The sequence below is a fragment of the Urocitellus parryii genome, chromosome 5 (genome assembly GCF_045843805.1).
Source record: "Urocitellus parryii isolate mUroPar1 chromosome 5, mUroPar1.hap1, whole genome shotgun sequence".
Taxonomy (NCBI): domain Eukaryota; kingdom Metazoa; phylum Chordata; class Mammalia; order Rodentia; family Sciuridae; genus Urocitellus; species Urocitellus parryii.
In genome coordinates, this window is record NC_135535.1 from 89,056,822 (window position 1) to 89,078,452 (window position 21,631).

Consider the following 21,631-nt stretch of genomic DNA (forward strand, 5'->3'; position numbering starts at 1 on the left):
AAATTCATTTATGCCACTACAAAATGGTCCACTTTTGTCCATACCCCAAGATTTCATTCATGCTGTCCCTTTTCCTTTTCAGTATTCCCCAATATGCCTAGATCACATGCCAAATAATAATGAAGTTGTCCTTTTTCTCCTTGCCCTAAACATCTCCTATTTCAATTCCCATGGCACTTTGTTATAGATCTTTTCCCAATTTAATCACATCCTTGTTTGTATCAAGAGTTTATTATCAATATCTTATCTCTTTTACAATGATCTGCCTCTTAAGATGAGCAAATATGACATATATGTATTATTTATATTTCTTTATATTCACAAAATAGATGTTTAATGTTCTCCAAGCTAAAGTAATGGATAATAAGTTGAAAAAATAAGTTGAACAAATAATAATAATAATAATAATAATAATAAGTTGAACAAATAATAAGTTGACAAACAAACTGAATTTTAAAATCAAACAATAGAGAGGATTGACTACACAAATTGATTCCTGCACTCTTGTGACAAAATAACTACATCAACTACTACAAAAATTAATGATGTAGGAAGGAAAATTGCCACTAACAGACCAGGACCCCCAGCTTTGAAAGGGTTAAGCAGATCTGCCCATAAAGGGGAAAAAAAATTGTTCTTCATTTGCCTTCATTAAAGACTAATTTTAGGTCTTTGGGTAATTAAATGAACACATTGTTTATGCTCCATGCACTTTCGGCCCTGAGTCTTGGAAAACACATGAAATTTCCAAGAATTAAAGTTTCCATTAACACAAGTGCCAAAATAAGGAGGATTGACTTGTGGGAGAAAGCACATTTGTCTCTTCTGGCTTCTTTTCAAAAGCTATAGAAAGATATTTACTGTATAATCTTTCTTGTGCGCAATTGCTCTGTTTTATCATCCAGACAATCTGGACAAGAGGGAGAAGTTGCAACATTTCAGAAAGCAACCAATTACTGTGGACCAAAGACTGTTCTGGTGCTGAAGTGCTGACAGCGGTCCCTGTTTGGGGTAAAATTTCTTCATTGAAAAAGACTGCTGATGGTTCCACTTTGTCTATTTTTCTTTCTGTTTCTTTGGTTGTTGTTTTGGGGGTGTATGTGTGTGTGTGTGTTTGTGTGTGTGTGTGTGCGCGCGCGCGCCTGTGATTCTTTAAGAATTGGCTTTAGCTTGTGAAGAAACAGTCTACTTTGGTGGCTTTCGGAATGTCTTCCACCTGTACCGTTCCTTCTATATGGAAATATAAGGTAAATAAATGTGTGTGCACACCGCTTGAACACCTCGGAAGAATATTTCCTGATCTCTATATCTGGTTTTATTCATTCTGAAGTAGCCCAGTGATCTAACCAGGTTACAAAATAAAATAAAATGAAAAATCTTTTTACGTCAGTGAACTTGGACAGAGCGCCTTTTAAAGACTTGTGTTTCCCACTGGAGGCAGGGGGTCGCCGCTACTGGAAAAACAGCTGGCTCTACGGGTCCCGCCCTCCCGGGTGGTCCCTCCCCCTGGCCCGCTCTCTACCTCCAGGGGACTCGCCTTCGCCCCTACTCCCACCCCCCTACCCGGTCCCCATCTCTGCGATAATCGTGGCCTCTGAGGTCTGGCGCGCGTCAAAGCCCTAACTGGAAGGCTGATTTGTGGAGTATCACCATCAAGCTCCTCTCGCGGCAGCGCTCCTCCGCCCACTGCAGCGGCCAAGGGAGTTGAGCTCAGCCCGGGGGAGGGTAAGATCAACATCCACCCCCCCTTCCTCCGGACCTCCCGGCGTTTGATTCAATTGCACCTTTTATTATTTTAACTCTTCTCGGGAGGACAAGCATCCCACGGATCGGTCCCCGCGGCATGGGCAGCCCTGCTCCCGCGCGCCGGGAGCGAGGAACCTGCCCGAGTTCGGTCAGCGCGTGCGGGGAGGTTGAGCAGCGCTGTCTGCTGCTGCGGCGAGTCTGTAAGTTCAACTCTCCTCTCGGGGACGGGAGGGGGAGACCTCCGCATCCCCGCAAATGATTTAAAATGCAGAATGCAGCAGAGGCTTACCGTGCAGCTTGAACTTTTCGGAGCACACTCCCTGTAACTCTAATCCCAGTCCTCACGCTATTGTCCGGGGTTACCTTGTATGTTTGACCCCTTCGTTGTAAGGAAGTTTTCAATATACCATGAATTCCGTGGAAAGTTTTTGGCTGTTTTAAAAAATGCATCTTGAAATTTCTTCAACTTTAAAATAATTCCTCAAAATATTCAAGTTCTATAGTTCTGTCAGATTACATTTAGCCTGCTATTCATCGTGCGCAAGAAGCCGTGGCCTTTTCTTTGCCTGCTTCTAAAAACAAAGAAGGAAGAATTTCCCTTCTTTACTTTAAACATTGCTAACTCATCTAAATACTTTAACAAGTAGATCTTGTACCCAGCTGCTTTTAATTTTTGTCTTTGACGCCCGGTGAATATTTCCTTGCACTAATCTACAGATGCTGTTAATCGCAGAGAATTATCTTTAAACCTGCTATTTACAAGGAGGCTCCGGATTTTGTTTAACTAAGGCGATGCCCATGTATATTCAGAGAACAAATCTCTTGATTCAGACCAAAGTTTTCTCTGGGATCCCAGAACTCCAAGCACAAGCTAGATTCGTGTTTGTATTATTAAAAATCATGCCTTTAGTCGCACACATCCCTTTGCATGTATAAACATATCCCTGAATACAAGGACTAACGACCTAATAAAATGAAAATTTAAAAAGTCTTAATCAACGTTTCCCTCGTGCAGGAGGACAGGCTGGAGGGAAGGAGAGGCAGGTGAAAGGCAGGTGGCTAGTCTGGGTATGGTGACAGGACGATGTTGGCCAGAAAGAGCATCATCCCGGAGGAGTATGTGTTGGCTCGCATCGCCGCGGAGAATCTGCGCAAGCCGCGCATCCGCGACCGCCTCCCGAAAGCCCGCTTCATCGCTAAGAGCGGGGCCTGCAACCTGGCGCACAAGAATATCCGTGAGCAAGGGCGCTTCCTGCAGGACATCTTCACCACCTTGGTAGACCTGAAATGGCGCCACACGCTGGTCATCTTTACAATGTCCTTCCTCTGCAGTTGGCTGCTCTTCGCTATCATGTGGTGGTTGGTGGCTTTTGCCCATGGGGACATCTACGCTTACATGGAGAAGAGTGGAATGGAGAAAAGTGGTTTGGAGTCTGCTGTGTGTGTGACTAACGTCAGGTAAGAATGCAGTGGGATGAGGCAGGAATTGTAAGCTGTACAGAAAGAAAAAAATAAAAAAGTAAAAATGCCCTTTCTCTATCTTCTCTCATTTGTTGAAAATGAAATAGTTTGTTTTAGACCCTTCAGAAAGAAAACAAAATAAAGAAAAAACCTAACACATTAAAAATACATGATTGTAGCTTATGTATAAAGAGTCTCTGAAAAGGTGGAGCTTCTATCCTTTGGGCTAACCTTGAAAATATTACATTAGTTATTTAAAAGCTGTTTTAGATCAAAGGATTTCTTACTCCAAAAGCATGCATTTCATTTTCAGTATAAACAAGTTATTGTCCATAGTTTCAAGGTCCACAAGTTAATCTCCATCAACCAAAAGTAATGTGCAAATGTAAGTAGTGTCTTTCCATGACTTTTCTTATTTGTAACATTTTCAGAAATTAAGAGGAAGCACTGGGGAAAAGGAAGAAATATCTTAAAATTTAAAATATGCTAAAAATAAAATAAATATTATTTATTTATTTTATTCTTTATCAAGATTATCTTAAAATAGGTAATTGCTTGTATTGGATTCATAAATTAAAAGGTATTCTAAGATTCAGGACTAGAAAATACTAAATTTTAATGGAAATTGGTCCAAATTTTTTATGGAAGGAATTACATAAGAACAATTTAGTATTTCAGTCCTTTTTCAAAGCTCTAATAGAACAGACACAAGACAGTTCTTAAATTACCTTGCTTTGACTTCTTCTTATAAGTATTTCAAAGACAGGTAGAGTACATTTAATATTCAAGGTTCTCCTCTCTTACTTTCACATGGTTGAAAACCATTTAGTTTGAGTGATTTTTTTCTTAATTTATTTTATTGGAAGATGAAAATACATAATTCATAGTGATGCAAAAGATGTTCACTCTGAACTGAAATATAATAGTACTGCAAAAATTTCTAGAACATTTTCTGAATAATGTTCCAAATTCACATAATACACAAAGCAAAGACACTTGAACAAGTACCATACGGCCAGGAAACTATAAAGAATGAGATCTTTAGTGACCCTGAAATCTTATGAAACTAGTCTACTACTCCAAGAAGCAAACCCCCAGACTATGGACTTGTCCATTGTTCCATTTGTTAATTAGCTGCAGTGTCAGCCATTTAAAGAGAAATGCAGCATTAGCTTTGAGATTGCACTTCACAGATTTCATCTCAGATTTTGAGGAGGGAACAGTGTATTGAATTGATCCTCTGCTTTTACCATTGTGTAGGTATTATTTTCTTTTCTCAGACTTGTCACAAACTTTTGCCTCAAAGAAAATATGGGTGAAAAACAGGTAATCATCAGTACACTAGATGTAAAGGACACAAAATTTTGTGTTCCACAGGTATTTGAAGATGAAATACCATCTGTAATATTGCATCTCTCTTTAAGAAACTTATTGGCACTGATATTGGTGAATCATTTCATATCAAAATGAATTTGATAAATATTAAGTAGGAACTAAATAAAAGAAATAATGATAAACCTTGAAAATATATGACAGATTTTACTCACAAGAAAAACATATTATCTTTTTCTATGAAAAAGATGCAATTTAGTAATCTTTAAAAAGAAATATTATCAAAAGAACTATCATTAAAAGAATTTTACAGAGTGCACTGATTATTAAAACTGTTCTCTGCTGTATTCTAATTTTCAAATAAGTTGTTCTGAAGAATGTTCATTTTCTTGGTGCATTCCTGTTGGTGTGAACTATGAGAAACGTGTCAAAAAATTCAATAGAGCAAAGTTAATTTTATCAACCTAACAAGGTTTGTATTTTAAATGACATTTCTTACTTTAAATTATTTGACTTTTTTTTAACATTCAAGATGTTTTAAATTTTGAACACCTTAGAAGGAAATTAGTTGCTATCTTAGCAGTTTTTCCACCTGAATTATTTGACATCGTTTCTGTTCTTACTGATGTTAATGTTATGTTACTATTTAGGCTTTCACCTCAACAGTTTAATCATAACTAACCATACATTAAATTTTATTTCATTAAAAATAGAAAAATATTTATTCTCTCCTGCATGGAACTTAAAAGATGACTAATAATAATTTTAATTGTTTGAATTTCCTTTCCTTTCATAAGTTCAGTGTTCAGCCATAGCATCAAAATTCAAACTTTTTTCAATGGATATTCACCAGAATTTCCAAACACCATTTGACCATTCTCATTTTAGGATTACCCACTTTCTTCTTCATGTAGATGACTTTCTAATGAGTCTAAAATAGAAAATTTATTTTCTTTATTATTATTATTCAGTCTAACTCTCTCTGTAGAGAACAAAGAAGCAACGAACTGCTTTCATCTCTTGGGACTGTTTAGCATGACAGATGTCCACAAAAGATTGGGTCTTGTACCATACATTTGTTTAAAATTAAATTTTTTTCATAAAATAAACAATAAGAAAACAAGGTCCATGAATAATTTGTATTAAAATAGGACATTTAGGGATATTCATCATTAGACTATTTCCTGAAGCATGGACCATTGTTAATAATCAATATTGTATCCACACCTCTCCTCTGGGGTCCATTTCTATTCTTTGCCATATTTTTGGACTACACTGTATATCTTGTGGTATGTAGCTAGTGCAATAGACTATTATTATAGTTTTCTATGAGTCCTCTTAGAAACAACGGAGAAAAAAAGAGCAAATTTCACACTCCATTTAAAAGCTAATCAATTTCTGTATAATTGCTTACCTCTCCTGGTTTCCTGCCAAAATACACAGTGCATACGAAGTACTCAAACCTTTTGCTCATTCACTGTGCCTGGTATTGATAGATAATACCTTGACAGATGGCTGATGTATGGCTAGTCTTCTATTAAAATTAGAAAAGTTTAAAGTTGGGGTGGGTTGCAAAAATAGAACTCTTGTTCCTATGAAGAGGTCATGGCAATATTGGATATGTAGTGAAGTAAATTAATAATAACTAAATATGGTGCTTCTCAATGGGGGAAAGGGGTTGGTAAATAAATCAGAATTACCTGAGAGCTTCTCTGTCTTACTCAGGGTCTATGCTGAGCCTGTCAAATCCACGTCTATTCACTAAGATGTGGAGGAAATGAACAATTTGAAAAAGCTCCTCAAGGAAATTCTGACACTTGTTGGCATCTTCCTTTTTCTCCTTTCAGAACACTGGGCCAGAATTGAGAGGATTCAAGTTTGCATTGATCACATAATCTTCACATAGTCATTTACTAACCTCAGCCTCAAATTCTTCCTTTAATACCTTCAATATTCCCTAGATCACTTCCAGAGATAGCCAATAAGGAACAGTTTTCTTTTAAAGTAGGGAAATGTTTTCTATTTTTTAAAAAATGCTAGTATTTTGGAAAATACTTTGTGTGGCTTCTTTAGCACAGTGTTTTCTCTATATAAAGTACACAATATGTGTTAGCTTACAATTATGATTTTAAGGGTTATAAATAATAAAAAAGTTTACTTATTACTTGGTACCTTCCATATGACTCAAGTCTCTCTTAAACATGGATATGCAATAAATAATAAACTTCTGCTGGGCATGGTACACATGCCTATAATCCTAGTGGCTGGGAGGCTGAGTCAGGAGGATTGCAAATTCAAAGCCAGCCTCAGCAACCTAGCAAGTCCTTAAGAAACTTAGTAAGACTCTGTCTCAAAATAAAAGATAAAAAGGGCTAGGGATGTGGCTTAGTGGATAAGCACCCCTCAGTTCAATCCTTGGTACCAAAAAAAAAAAAAAAAAACTTCTACCTGATAGAAAGTTTCATCAAGTAAATTAAACTTTTTTGATAGTAAAGCATTTCACAAAGTAAAATATGCCTATAATATAATTGATATTTATTGTATATATTTATTGTATTAATGCTTTCACACAGGCACATGTCCTAGACAACAGAATTATAGAGGTAGATGCATAAATAGATGCAAGAGAGAGAGAGGAGAGAGAGAGAGAGAGAGCAGTCTTGTTTTTAAAATTAAGCATTTGACAAGTAAAGATGGCTACTCTTTCTAAAAACTTTTAATAGCCTTTAGGGTCTAAAAAAAAAATTTTCAGGTTGGGATATTATTCAAACTTTGACCTGATGGCATTTTCTTCCGATATCATCCCTTGCAGGTCATTCACCTCTGCTTTTCTCTTCTCCATTGAGGTTCAAGTGACAATTGGATTTGGAGGGAGGATGATGACAGAGGAATGCCCTCTGGCCATCACCGTTTTGATTCTCCAAAACATTGTGGGTTTGATCATCAATGCCGTCATGTTAGGCTGCATTTTCATGAAGACAGCTCAGGCTCACAGAAGGGCAGAGACTTTGATTTTCAGCCGCCATGCTGTGATTGCTGTCCGAAATGGTAAGCTGTGCTTCATGTTCCGAGTGGGCGACCTGAGGAAGAGCATGATCATTAGTGCCTCAGTGCGCATCCAGGTGGTCAAGAAAACAACTACACCTGAAGGGGAGGTGGTACCCATTCACCAACTGGACATACCTGTTGATAACCCTATTGAGAGTAATAACATCTTCCTCGTGGCCCCTTTGATCATCTGCCATGTGATTGATAAGCGCAGTCCCCTGTATGATATCTCAGCAACTGACCTTGTCAACCAGGACCTGGAGGTCATTGTTATTCTGGAAGGAGTGGTCGAAACCACCGGCATCACCACGCAAGCGCGAACCTCCTACATCGCAGAGGAGATCCAGTGGGGCCACCGCTTTGTGTCCATTGTGACCGAAGAGGAAGGAGTGTATTCTGTGGATTACTCCAAGTTTGGCAACACTGTTAAGGTGGCAGCTCCACGGTGCAGTGCCCGGGAACTGGATGAGAAGCCTTCCATCCTCATTCAGACCCTCCAAAAGAGTGAACTGTCCCATCAAAACTCTCTGAGGAAGCGCAATTCCATGAGGAGAAACAATTCCATGAGAAGGAGCAACTCCATTCGAAGGAACAATTCTTCCCTCATTGTGCCAAAGGTGCAGTTTATGACTCCAGAAGGAAATCAGAACACATCTGAATCATGACAGCAGGGCAACCTCATGACCGGAGTTTTACTGTGAGTGGCGGATGCCCTGTCACACTAAACCAGAGCTATAGCACAACGACGTGGCTTACGTTTTAATGCACTAAGAGATTTTCTTATTCAAGAAATTGCACTTTCTGTATTAATAAACAACACAACACAGAGGACTTGTGGCTTACACTGTTTCACACATGCAGAATCTGCAGCAGTAGACTCAAGTTATGCACAGAAAGTGGTCTGCCCTCATTTCTCTTGGTATGAAACACAAGAACTCCGTTAATAGTTATGGACCTTGAATATAAAATTTGGCCAAGGAATGAGTCTGTTTGAAATGCTTAGTTGGTGAAAACAAATGTCTCTGTTTCTATTGTTCGATCTGGGAATGTAAATGAAATAGGAGGGGGAAAAAACCAAAATCATGTTAAATACCATTTGTATTCTAATGTTCTCCTTTCTTCATGATACTGTATCTGGTAAGAAACCTAGAGCAAGTTTCTTAGGTCTCTATGTCTATGAGCAATCCAGGTCTTCAAAATGACTCCGGGAGATTTCCTGATTCTCCTGACGGCCTGTTGGGCAGAACTGGGCAAGGGATCTGAGGAAAAGCTGACTCCTGTCTCAAGTAGGACTGGATTTCCAAATAGTGACAGTCATTTCCTTCAGCTTCTCACTTCTTACCAGCCCCCCCACAGAAAAATACTGTATTGAATATTTTATTAAAATATTTTCCTTGTACTCTCTGTAGTTTTGTATTCCTCTTTCACAAAATCACCTCAAAAAAAGCATTTTCAGAGGATAGAAAGATGTCTTAATAGTAATGACACTCTCCTGAGATTCTTTCCTTGGAGCTCTTGCTCCAAGAGAAATGTGGTTTTTGTTGGGTTTTATATCATTTTGAGTTTTAAAATGTTCTCTTGGTTTTTCTTTCTGAGCCTGACATGAAAATCCTGTAAGGTATTTTTCTTTGAATCTCCCACCTTAGATCTAAAACAATACTTCCTTTCCAGCAATATCTGAATTCAGGTCTGGTGTACATAGATTTACCACAATCTCATTTGTTAAAAAAGATTTTCTATCAAAGTTTGCCTTCTTCATCCTTAGTCTATCTCATTCGATAAAGTGATATTTTCTATGGAAGCTTGATATGATCATCCTTAGCTCCTGCTTCTTCATGGAAGGATTGAGAAGAGAAAAGTACTAGGTTAATAAGATATGTATGGCTTAGTCTTGTAACTCATGTAGCTGTATCTGAAAGCTGAGCTATTATGTAGGCTTTTACACAGAGTTTTGAGTTGAAATTATTTCATTTCATTTATAAATATGGAACCAGACAGGTAATCATGAGTATGTCCAAATTTTGTCTTAAACAAAAGACTTGAGATTCTAACCAGGTGAATGGGAAACATTTATCAGAGTATTCACCTGATCATACCTGAAAAAGTTCTGTTAACTAAATCTATAGGCCAAACATACTTGAAACTCTGCTAGGATACCTAAAAGCATTTGAATTTGTTTATGTGTAAAACCCAGTGCTTCATCTCTACTCACAAAACTGTGCCCTCTCCCTGTCTTTCTCCTAATCACTCAGGCCAACACTTAAGAGTCACATTGGACACCTTGTATACCATTCATTAGCAAATCTTAGCTCTGCTTTCAATATATTTTCAGAATAGATCAATGCCATCTACCACTTCCTTCTTGGTCCAAGCAGGGTGACTTATGCCCCAGTATATAATATGAATATCATATATTCATGTTATATCATATTATTCAGCTATATCATTCTTAGAATATTGAAAGAGTTCCATATAAGTTGCTAAAGAACATCTATTTCAAAAAGATCCAGACCTATAGCCACAAAAGAAATGGCTATCAGACTTCCTAGCAATTCTGGAACAGACACAAGTGCTGCCTCCCCATCGCCTGGTGGCTGAGCAGATCTAGAAAGCAGCTGTCGAACTAGCAATAAGAATGCATAGTGCCCATCCACTCCTCAGCAGCAGCCCAACCACATAAGGTGATCCCACTGCAGGGCAGGAAATATTGGACATGGTCAATGGGGCTGAGATGTAAGATTCCTGAATCCAGGTGGTAGAGAATGTCCTGGCATCAGGACCAAAGCCAGCTGTGGAATATGGGCAGTCCCCACCCTTGGTGCCAGTGGGGCACCAAGAACCTGGTGACCATCAGCCTAATGCAAAAGTCAATAGAAAGGTTTAATGGGGCTCCCTAGGTCAAGTCATGACTCACACGGGGACAAAATTTAGGTAGTGATAGTCACATCCAACAAGATCACATCACCAACTTCTAAAAATCCACAAATATTTTAGAAACATAAAATAATATTATAGCCTATTTTTGGTAAATTATGTTTATTTCACTAGGTAAATGATTTGAGAACTATATAATTTAGTTTTAGAAAATGAGAAGACCATCTATGTGCATGTTTCTCTCTCTCTCTCTCTATATATATATAAATATATGTGTAAGTATGCACACACATTTGGTTTTATATATGATTGTTACTTATATGTTGAATTTAAATGTAACTTTATATTCCATATTTAGTTTCTCTTCTTTCACCACAGTCTTCTCACTGTAGCCACAATAGTCTTTGAAATCACAAATCCCATTATACCATGCCTTTTCTTTAAACTATGGTTTTTCGTTCTTCACAAATGAAAACCAAAATCCTTACCTCAGCCAATAGTGACTGCATTTTATTGTAACCCCCACTCCCCTTTTCTCCTAGTCATTCCCACACTTTACCACAGTGGAGCTTTTGATCCTTGAAATAGAAACAGAAGTACTTCTCCTGTATCATAGATTTGCTTCTACCTGGGGCATTTCTCCCAGAAAACCCCAAGGTTCTCTCCTGTCATCATTTAGGTCTCTGATCTAGTGTCATTTTATGTGGCAATATAGTATAGTGGTTAAGAAAATAGACTCTATAGGTTTAAATTTAAATTTTGACATTTAGCATCTGTGAGACCTTGACAAAATTAATGTCCTTGTGCCTCTGTCTCCCCATATATAAAAACAAAATGATAATAGTATCTACCTCACAAGTTATTGTGACGATTAAGTGAATTGGCATGTATCAAGGGCTTTAAAGAGTTTAATTCATTCTTCCAGGGCATATTCTTGAAATAAAGGACTGCCTAGAAATAAATTGTTTTCTTATTAAATGAATAATTCATTACATTTAATCTCTAGGACAGAGATAAAAGGCTTTTGTAACATGAATCTGATCTAAACTCTGTAGCAGAGGCTATAACTGCCCGCTCTCAGTTTCTTTTCCTAATTCGTTGACACCTGGCACTTGCCTCTTTCCAAATATTGTCATGTGTGACATACTACACTGTATAGAGGAAAACATTTTGCATACAGAGGAGATTTCTGGCTCCACATGTCTATCATTTATTTATTCACTTAGTGATATGTATGAAACATCTGCCTTGTCTCACATTGACCATCTGGCAAAAAGAGCCAGGCGTGTTTATTCTCTTGAAGGAGGATCAGAAATTGATATAGCCAAGGGCTGGGCTGATTCTACACCCAAGTAAGCAGAGATAGAAAGGACTGGGTGTGAAAAGCTGTATTACATGCCAGAATAGAAGAAAAGTCATTTAAATCTCAAAATCCAAATCAAAACCTACCCTTGGTTACTGAGCAGGCATGAGAAGATGGTGGGTGTTGGGAACAGAACTATTGTGCAGTTGGCTTTGCTGAAAGCTGGGTAAGAAAATAGAACATGACTCTCCTTTGAACTGTCATCTTTCCCTGTCCTAAATTGTCCCAATCCCACAGATCTAGTACACAATTCCCTGTTATTTGCCACTTAGCTCAAGACTCTCTGGGAGGGAAAATCCTGTTACCCATGCCCACAGATATTTCTAAACATCCCTGGCCAAGTGTTCTGACACATGCATGTGTCTCAGAACCCATGATGTCCCAGTGACTTAAGGAAATGCCCTTAGTTCTCAAAGAAAGTCTAACTCCCAGAGAAGAAGTTGTCCACTTAGTGACATGAGACAGCATTTTCTCCCTCCAATAGTTGGAATTATGCTGCTGTTGTTAAATGATTTGGGGTTCATGGAGCAAAAATTTCCTCTTTGACAATAAATCATTCATAGATAAAGGAGGAAGAATGAAAAGATATCTACATCTCCCAGGGCTCCCATCCCCAAATTTTGTTATTTTGAGCATGTAGAAGGTAGAGGCCGATCTGAAATTTGTGTCTCCAAGGACCAGTGCACTAAAGTAATCACAACAAATCCTACAGGCTGTTGAGGAGGAAACTCAAGGGCCATGCTCTTCCCATGATCTTTATACACAATTCTCGTCAATGGTAATGGGAATTTCCCCACAGACCTAGGAAGGATGTGACTCCAATTACACCCTTGATAATTTACCGCACGGATTCAAGTTCAAGTTCATGAAGACCTTAATCAGCTTTTAACCTCGGATCAAAATATCACACTGAAGTCCAAATTCATTTTAGACTATTTACTTCTTCATTATTACACATTTTCAAGAGGTGTCCCTGTTCTCACGAGGACTTTCTTGGCTGTACTGAATGCTAGCCCTCCCTCCACTCCAATACTCTCGAGAGGAGCTGAAATAAAATTATTGCATTACAAAGTGTGGGAGGGGAGTTAATTACTTGAAAAAAAATTAGGGCTGAATTTCCAGGTACAACTGAGTTGCCTCAGTATGTATAACAAAGTGAAGGATAAAATTATCTCTAAAGTTGAAGATCCCCTTCTCACTGAAACAGTACAGATTGTCAAATTAATTAATTTCAAAAGCCTTCAGTTATTTGCCACTGACTGTTGGGAAAAGTCCATACTCTAAGAATGATAGTCAATGATAGTCTTATGGCTTAATTCCAACACATCTCTGCAGCTTCATTTTCTAACCCTACCCCCAATACTTTACAATGTGTCAAGTTCCTTGAATGCTTCATTAACAGTCAGTCTCTTATTCAATTCTGCAAATTTGGGGGGTTGAAATTCCTCACTTTCTTATACCAAAATTATACTTTTCCAAACCTTTCTGACATTTCCCACATGAATCATCCCTTCTTCTTCCTCATATCATGTGCCTCTGTATATTCATTATTTCATAATAACTGGTTTTATATAATTTTCTGATACCATATACATATCTCCGCACTAGATTATCTTTTCTCCAAGCTGCTAATCACAGTGCTTGCATAAAATAGATGATATTAGAAGCCTGATAGTTGTCCCCCTCAAATCCATTCTTCCTTTTCTTCATAGCAATAGCATGTTAGATGGACATGGGACCATTTAGCTAGAGACTATACATTCACCAATCACTGTGTTAGTCATGGCCATGTGCCCCATTGGGTTGACTGATAGTCTTTGAACAGCAGCCAATGGACTACCTCCAGTTCCTGATTTTAAAACCCCTGAGCTTGTGTGTCTGTACCTGATTCCCCTCCCCATGGACTGATCACATATGTGATAGAGATCCAGGTTTGACCAAGCTGACAAAGACAAAAATCTCTAGAGCCAAAAGATGGAAGCAACCTTGCATGCCAAGTAACTTTGTGCAATAGAGCTGCACCAGAACTGCCTATATCTAGACAGTTATCTGAAAGAGAAATAAACATCTATTTGATTTTAGGTATTTTGGGGGGGGGGGAGGAGGATTTTTTAACATTTATTCACATTTTTTTTACTATAGTATAGTTTAGACTTTATCCTGAATAATACAACACTAAATTGGATCAAATGGAAATGTAAGTCTGAGTGGCAGAAAATATCTGCAATTTTCTTACACTACAAAAGACTCATATCTATAATTTTTAAAGAACTCTTACAAATTAATAAGAAAATGCAAGCAACCAAATAAAAAATAATTGACAAACAACATGAAAAATATATCATAAAGGAGAAAACCCCAAAAGCCAACCCATTTATCAAAAGGTACTCAATTTTGCTAGTAATCCAAAAATATAAATTAAAATCACAATGTAATATCATTATACAGCAACCAGAATCATCAAAGTGACAAAAAAAAAATCAAGGCAAGGGTTGAAGAGGATGAGGAGAAACTAGAATTAAACATACCACAAATGGGAAAATCTATTGCCAAAACCACTTTGAAAAACTGTTGGGCTGAATTTTATAAACCAAAACACAAGAATTCCTATTACTTAGCAATTCTACCTTAATTTTATACTCAAAAGCCTTATATAAGAATATTCATAATGATACTGTTATTATTGGCCCAAACTGGAAACAACCCCAAATGTTCATCAATTGTAATTTATTTATACAAGGGGATACTACAAAGCAGTAAAATTGATAATTTGCAACTACTCACAAAATCATTGCATCATTGCTATATCTCACACAATACTGAACATTCAAAATATACTGTGTAAACTTTGTTTTCTATCAGTATTCTCAATTGCAATTAAGGATGGGCATTAATCTGGTTGTGGCAATAAAAGAAACTGGAGCACAATGCACTGGTGACAACAACAGCTTGTTGGCTTTAATACCTAGTAGAATATTTGCAGAGGAAAGTGTTTTGTTTCTCTGAAATCATGAGATAAGGAAATGTGTGGAGGTAAAAGAAGAAAAATAATTGGCTACAAATCAGTTGTTATGGAGGTGGGTGAATTCACCTGATCTCTCCACTTTTGTATTAGTTTGAAATTCTCTTTAGTGAAAGATTTAAAAAAGGAAAGAATGACATGAAAGACAGTTGGTTTTCATGGTGATTTGATAAAGAACTTCAGGGTCAGAAGCATTTCATTTTGAATAATCACACACATTTTATTCAAATGCTGGAAATTTTATTTAAATTTGGGAAGTTTCCTTGTTTATTGAACACAAGGTGCTTAGTTGTACTTACTCCATTTACCATGCCAGCATTCCAGACTAAGCTTTCCACATGTGTTTCTCTGGACATTTCACAGATTTTGAAACACTTCCACAGTGACTGCAGTGTTCCCCATAATCTAGTTCCATTCTTGAAATCAGCTTGTTCTTTCTTCCAAATCCAGAGTTAACACATTCAACTGCAAAGTCCAAAGGCATGCCAGAAATCCTGCCCGATGGCAGCTTCACCTAAAATGGAAATACTGTAAGTGCAATGATGTCCCTGGTTTATTGTTTTGTTTTAAAGATTTAATACCTATGTCAGATCAGGCCCCCTTAGAGAAAGCCAAACTTTGGATCTGTCAAAAAAGTTTATCAGCATAGGTCATTAAAGAACATAATTGTGACCAAATGTTACGAGACTTCAAAGAGCATTGAATAAAACTTTAATTCAAATGCTATACTCAACTGTGTCCCTCCTCTGCTTCTCTCTCTCACGCTTGGTGACCCAAATCTGTGGGCTGGAAGCCCCACTGTCCTTCCCAGAAGCTGCAGGCTCCAGATCCTTGGTCACTTGCAAGGACAACTATTGCCTGTCCTCAGATTGGCACATGGCTACCTGGGCCTTCAAAGTCCCTCCATCACTGTCAGCTTCTGTTATCCATCTCTGAACTTGGGCCACTTCCTGACCTTGGTCATGAAACCACTTGTCTAGCCACTGTATATCCTCTTTTGAGTGAATCTGTGTAAGAGTTCTCGGCTCTGATGCTTTTACCGGCAATTCTTATCTTCTTTATCTTTTCTAAAAGTTCTTCAGAATTTCTTTCCCACTGATAGAAACCTGTCCTGTTTACCAGGGCTGTAGTAGACTAATTCTGATTGTAAATTTTATTTTAAAAAAAATATTTGGGGGTTATTTCAAAGGCATGGGGATCAGCTAATGGCATGGCTTATCGTTTGAGCTAGAAATCCTACTAATCCTCAGACTTGCTGTCAGTTTTACGGTTCTTTCATTCTAAACTGCTTAAGGTTTACATGTGGCTTATTGGCCTTCGCTATTACAGAGAAGAGTGATGTCAAAAAAGATTTGATAGTCCTTTTATCTCCTTCCCTGATTTAAACTATTCAGTTTTGAAATACTTAACAGTGTTTGAGAAATGAGACTCGTGACTTGGGGGAGGACCTGGGGAGGGACTTTAAGGAAGGATGACCGGGGAGCAGTTGTTAACATCTTTAGTGGAAGACAGGGACCAATCTTCATTGTCCTCCTGTGTAATCCCAGCACTTGCCTTAGGAATCTTGGGGACAATCTAGAACAAATTCACTGGCTGCCCCAGTATCATTGACCCCTCTCTGTTAAAGAGTCTGTTTGTTTTCTGCCCTTTGGTTAATACTATTGCGAGGTGTCTCCAGGATACCTCTGCTATATAGCTAAAATAACAATAATGGTTGTAATTGAGGCAATAATAATTAAGCATTATAGAAGACAGTAATGTGTTCCAGACACTATGCTGATGATAGATTCTCACTAAATCTTCAGAATGACCAAATATGTAGATAGATAACAAGATAGTTTCTGAGAAATGTGCCCTTACGTGATTTCAGTGTGTTGGAACATCACAGAGCATACTTACATGAACCTCGATGGTATGGTCAAACACTCAGCAGAACCTCTGGAGGCAATCAAGACACATGATAAACACAAGATGAGTTACTACTGCCAGTGTAACACAGAAAACTTTAAAAAACAAGAAAAGTAGAAGGAGTACACTCTAAAATGTTAATTTTTTAAAAAGCATAGTAAGGTAACATAGTCACTTATTATCATTATCACATATTGTGTACTATACATAATTACATGTGCTGTACTTGTAGACAGATGGGGTGATGTGATTGATTGATTGATTGAAGGCGTGAATGAGAAGTTGTTTAGGTGAGAATATGTGAAAAAGCATAATTTGAATTTAAGCCTGTAGGACCAGAGGTCAGCAGGGGAAGGACAAGGAGAAGCACAGTACTCAGAGGCAGAGCTTGCTAGAGGAAGGAGACCAAGGCCATATACCTGAGGGGAAGGAGAAGGGCCTCCACGCCTGCACTTTAACTCTAGAAGCAATGGGGATTGCCACTATCGTGTGTGTGTGTGTGTGTGTGTGTGTGAGAGAGAGAGAGAGAGAGAGAGAGAGAGAGAGAGAGAGAGAGAGAGAGAAAGCTGACTGTGACAGCTGGTGGCAATGTGAAGAAGAAAAGCAAACAGACATAGATGTAGTCTGTCTAAAGAAAATCAATGAGTAAAGGGAGGGAGATAAATCCAGAAAGTAGATTAGGATGATATTATAGAAGGTTATGAGTGTCAGGGGGAGGAATATGAATTTAATTTAGAAGGAAAGAGAAAGTTATTGAACTTTTTAAAGAAAGGTCATGGTTGTGGTTTCAGTCTTATGAAAATCATTTCAACAACAATATGTTAAATGGGTCAGAGGAAGGAGAGGTATGAAGATCCGAGTGGAAGAAACCGTACTGGCTTAGGCAAGAGGGGCTAGGGCTTGGACTAGAGTGATGAGAGTGTGGAGAAAGATGTGCAGGGCATTCTGCTGGAGGAAACCTGTGGAGTTTGGAAACTGATTTACTGGGGAATAAAAACAAGGAACAACAAGGAGGTGGGGGGGAAAGCAATCATAATTCCATAGTGGGTTTCTCCATCAAGAGGTCCAGGATGAGGACCAAGACCACGAAGAAATAGAGAAATTTTGGTTTTCAATGTGTTAAGTGTGATTTCCAACAGAATTTTTATGGTGTTGAGTTAGAGCATGTGTGTGTGTGTGTGTGTGTGTGTGTGTGTGTGTGTGTCCTGCTAGGGGAAAGAAGAGAAAGCATGCCAAGTAAAGATGGGAAACAAATTTGTTAAACCTACAGAGGAGAGAAGAGGGATAAGTCGATGAAGACAATAGAGACATAATCAGAAAGGCAGGAAAAGGGCTTGGAAAACAGATCACAGAAGTACTAAGACCAGAACTCCCCAAAAGGCTGGGTGTGGTGGTGCACACCTGTAATCCCAGCAGCTAGGGAGGCTGAGGCAAGAGGATTGGAAATTCAAAGCCAGCCTCAACTCAATGAGGCCCTAAGCAAGACCCTATCTCAAAATATAAAAAAAAAAAGCTGGGGATGTTGCTCAATGGTTAAGCACCCCTGGGTTCAAGCCCCCAACCCCCCCCCCAAATAAAGAAAGAAAGAACACCTCAAAGAATGAAGAGTGATCAGTGGTATTCAAGTGACAAAGAACATTAGGAGAATGTCTCCTTACATCATTGTTGTTATTTTCAAATCATTTTTCAAGTTAAATCAATATCCTTATTAGAGCCATTCTAGATAGGCTTCTTCAGAAATCCACATACAGGTAAGGACAAACTGCTGTCAAAGTTTTGGGAACTTTAATGTTAAATTGATTGGTTGTACATTAGTAGACAAAGGAAGCTTGGTGCCTCTCGGGTGTTGAAGGATTTTCTTACACTTAAGAGATTAAAACTCTGTTTCCACAGCATCTTCCAGTTTCTGGAGCCCCAATCTCCTTTTTGTCTGTGCTGATGTATAACTCATTTAATAAAGCCTAAATTTGGTGGCAGTATATACAAGAAACAGACTGATTTTTCTTCAAGTCTTGTCCTAAGTACACTGTGTCAAACTTCCCCTCTTGGTTGAGAAGGAAAATTTCTTGACTCAGGTCACTTTTAAAAACTGTGTCCACTTAAAAATTCCAATCACATGTCAGAAAATTTCCACTCTGCAGTCACTGGAAAGGTTGTAGCCCAAAAGATTTGAAATGAGTGGGTCACCTGCTCTTTTCATTTTCCTCCCCTTTCCTCACCCTGGAGGAATGGCTTATTGCTACAACATCTTTTCCCTCTTCCTTTTAGACATTGTGGGTGTCAGGGAGACGAGAGGCAATGAGAGATGGTAGAAAATATCTTACACAACTTGAACCCAGTACGTTTTCATCTGGCGATAGTGGCCTCCACCGATGCCATGTTCTTCACCCGCAAGACACGTTTGTTTATATTAGCATTGTTTTAGCATAATTATGACATTGCTAAGTAGATCCTTCCTACTCTCCATCATCTTTTGCCAGTGACCATGCCTTTACTGTCTCTGTACTAGTTAGCTATTGCTGTGCAACAAATTACCACAGTGCAATGGCTTAAAACAACACACATCTATTATCCCACGGGTTCGGGGGTTCAGAAATCCGGGCATGACTTAGCCACGTCCTCCGCTTTAGGCGTTCTCATCAGGTTCAGATAAGTTTCAGCCATGGTCTTTCAGGAGGCCTAAAAAATTCTCATCTGAATACTGGGCTGAGAAAAGATTTGCTTCTGAGCTCCTGTGGTTTGGGGCAGGATGCATTTCCTTGAAACTTTTCATTCCTAGCTGATTTATAGCCAGAGGCTACCCACAGTTCCTTGCCACGTGGGTCTCCCTCTGTGCTGCTTGCTTCATCAGAGTCTGCAAACCAAGAAAGCAAAGGGGAGTGTCATCTGCAAAGATGTCAAGTATGATCCTAGTAATGAAGTCCTGGAAGTGACACCCCATCACCTTCACCACATTTGAATCATTAGGAGAGGACTCTTCAGAGTGTGACTTCGAGGAAGATCACTGGAGATCATCTGAGACCCAACTTGCAATAGTTTCCTTTGGGTAAGTCTGGGTCACCCCATCTCCTGCCCAGTCCTCTGTCCTTCAGCATCTCTGCTCCTCCACTTGGAGCTTCAGAAGAACCAAGTCCTCTTCTACATCCTGTAAACACCATAGACTACTCATCTATGTATGTAGTAAGGGGTTGCTCCTATTTTCCCAGGCACACTATACTGCAATTTCTTCTCTCTGTTGTCACAATTAGTTCCAGCAAGGCTTATATAACTTCAGACCTCTCCGAGTGAAAAGCACAGGCTAGACTTTATGTTCATACCGGTCTTAGAGATTCTAGGGGACACAGTGAAGTTTTGTCAAAAAGTGACCTCCTATTCCATCTGAAAGGAACTGAACATTCTATAAATTAATAAGTATCCAATCAGCACACAAGATAGCAGTCCTCACATTTCCCAGGTACCCCAAACCTTCTTAGTGCTGAGTGTGGTGGTGCACACCTGTAATCCCAGCAGCTCAAGAGTCTGAGGCAGGAGGATCACAAATTCAAAGCCAGCCTCAGCAACTTAGTGAGGCCCTAAGCAACTTAGCAAGATTCTGTCTCAAAATATAAATAAATAAATAAATAAATAAATAAATAGGGCTGGAGATGTGGCTCAGTTGTTAAGTGCCCCTGGGTTCAATCCCTGGTGAAAAAAAAAAAAAAACACCCAAACAAAACAACAACAAAAAAGCCTTAGTGATGCTCTTGGAGCTTGTCTCATTAGGAGTGGGAGAAACAACACCAGGTGAGTGGATGGTGGTACCTGACTATCACTCTGCTCTGTTTTCTTGTACTGGCACAGAAAATGCAGGAAGTTTTGCAGCTGTAGCAAATGATCAGAGATGATCATTTTGCTGTCTCTTATAAATACTAGGGAGTTGGGAATAAAGAAGCTATAGGGTTGCCATTGCTCAATAGAACATGAGGATAAGCAGAACTCTTTGACCCCAGGGTTTTATCCTAATTGCTAATTCTGGGAAAATAGAAAAGTCCCTCCAAGTATTATCTTATGCATGCAAGACTAAGAACAATAGGTGGGGATTTCCTGAAGCCCTCTCTGCATCATAACCTGTCATCCAGGACCCTTTGTCAATCCAAGTTCTGGTCCCATAGTCCCACTTTACTTTCATTCTACCGTAGCCCATCTTCAGTTGGCATTTTTTGGTCACTGTGTATTGTCCTCGTGAAATTTTAGGTTTTTCACTCTCAGCTACCTCCTCCCTATCCTATGTCTTTTCATGCTCCACAAGCAAGACAATCTCATCCTCCTCCAGAGCATCAATTACTATATTATGCTGAAATCTGAGCCATGTGTCCAGATCACATCTTCATTTCATTTCCCTATGTTTAAACGCCCACTAGGAAGGCAGGCATAATAGAGACTCCTCAGAATGCTGGGTCATTCCTCACCTTCCAGAAATAAACTTTATATAGATTTTTTAGACTGTTAGCCTTAGAAGGAATCTCTGATATCGTATACCTTAAAAGGAATCTCTGATACCATATAAGTCAACTCTGTTTTGCAGATGAGGATACTACAGGTAAGTTGTTTAGGAGAGGGCCAACCCAGTTGCCTGGCTCACTGTGGGCTGCTCTGTCTACTGTATGATACAATTTCTTGGGAAAAGGACAAAAATATGAAAACCACACCATGCTTATCACAATGACATCTATACACAGAAAGCCCAGTGAAAATCCTATCATACATGTGAGTGGCTACATTTATTTAAAACTTACTTGAAAGCCTGTCCTAACATTGCAGGTTTCAAATGAAGTGTATGTCTTTGTTTAATGAGCATTGAAATCAGACCTCTTAAGCAATGCTGAAGGAAAGTACTT

At 38.7% G+C, this 21,631-nt stretch overlaps 1 protein-coding gene across 1 annotated transcript; it reads left to right on the forward strand.

Annotated features, from left to right (window-relative positions):
* Positions 1–1,568: 1,568 nt before the first annotated feature.
* On the forward strand, positions 1,569–8,968 carry Kcnj8 (potassium inwardly rectifying channel subfamily J member 8). The gene is made up of 3 exons (XM_026392377.2): positions 1,569–1,946; positions 2,762–3,204; positions 7,352–8,968. Exons 2-3 carry the CDS (start codon positions 2,831–2,833, stop codon positions 8,250–8,252), a joined length of 1,275 nt encoding a protein of 424 aa, XP_026248162.1. The 5' UTR covers positions 1,569–1,946; positions 2,762–2,830; the 3' UTR covers positions 8,253–8,968.
* The last annotated feature ends 12,663 nt before the right edge of the window (positions 8,969–21,631 follow it).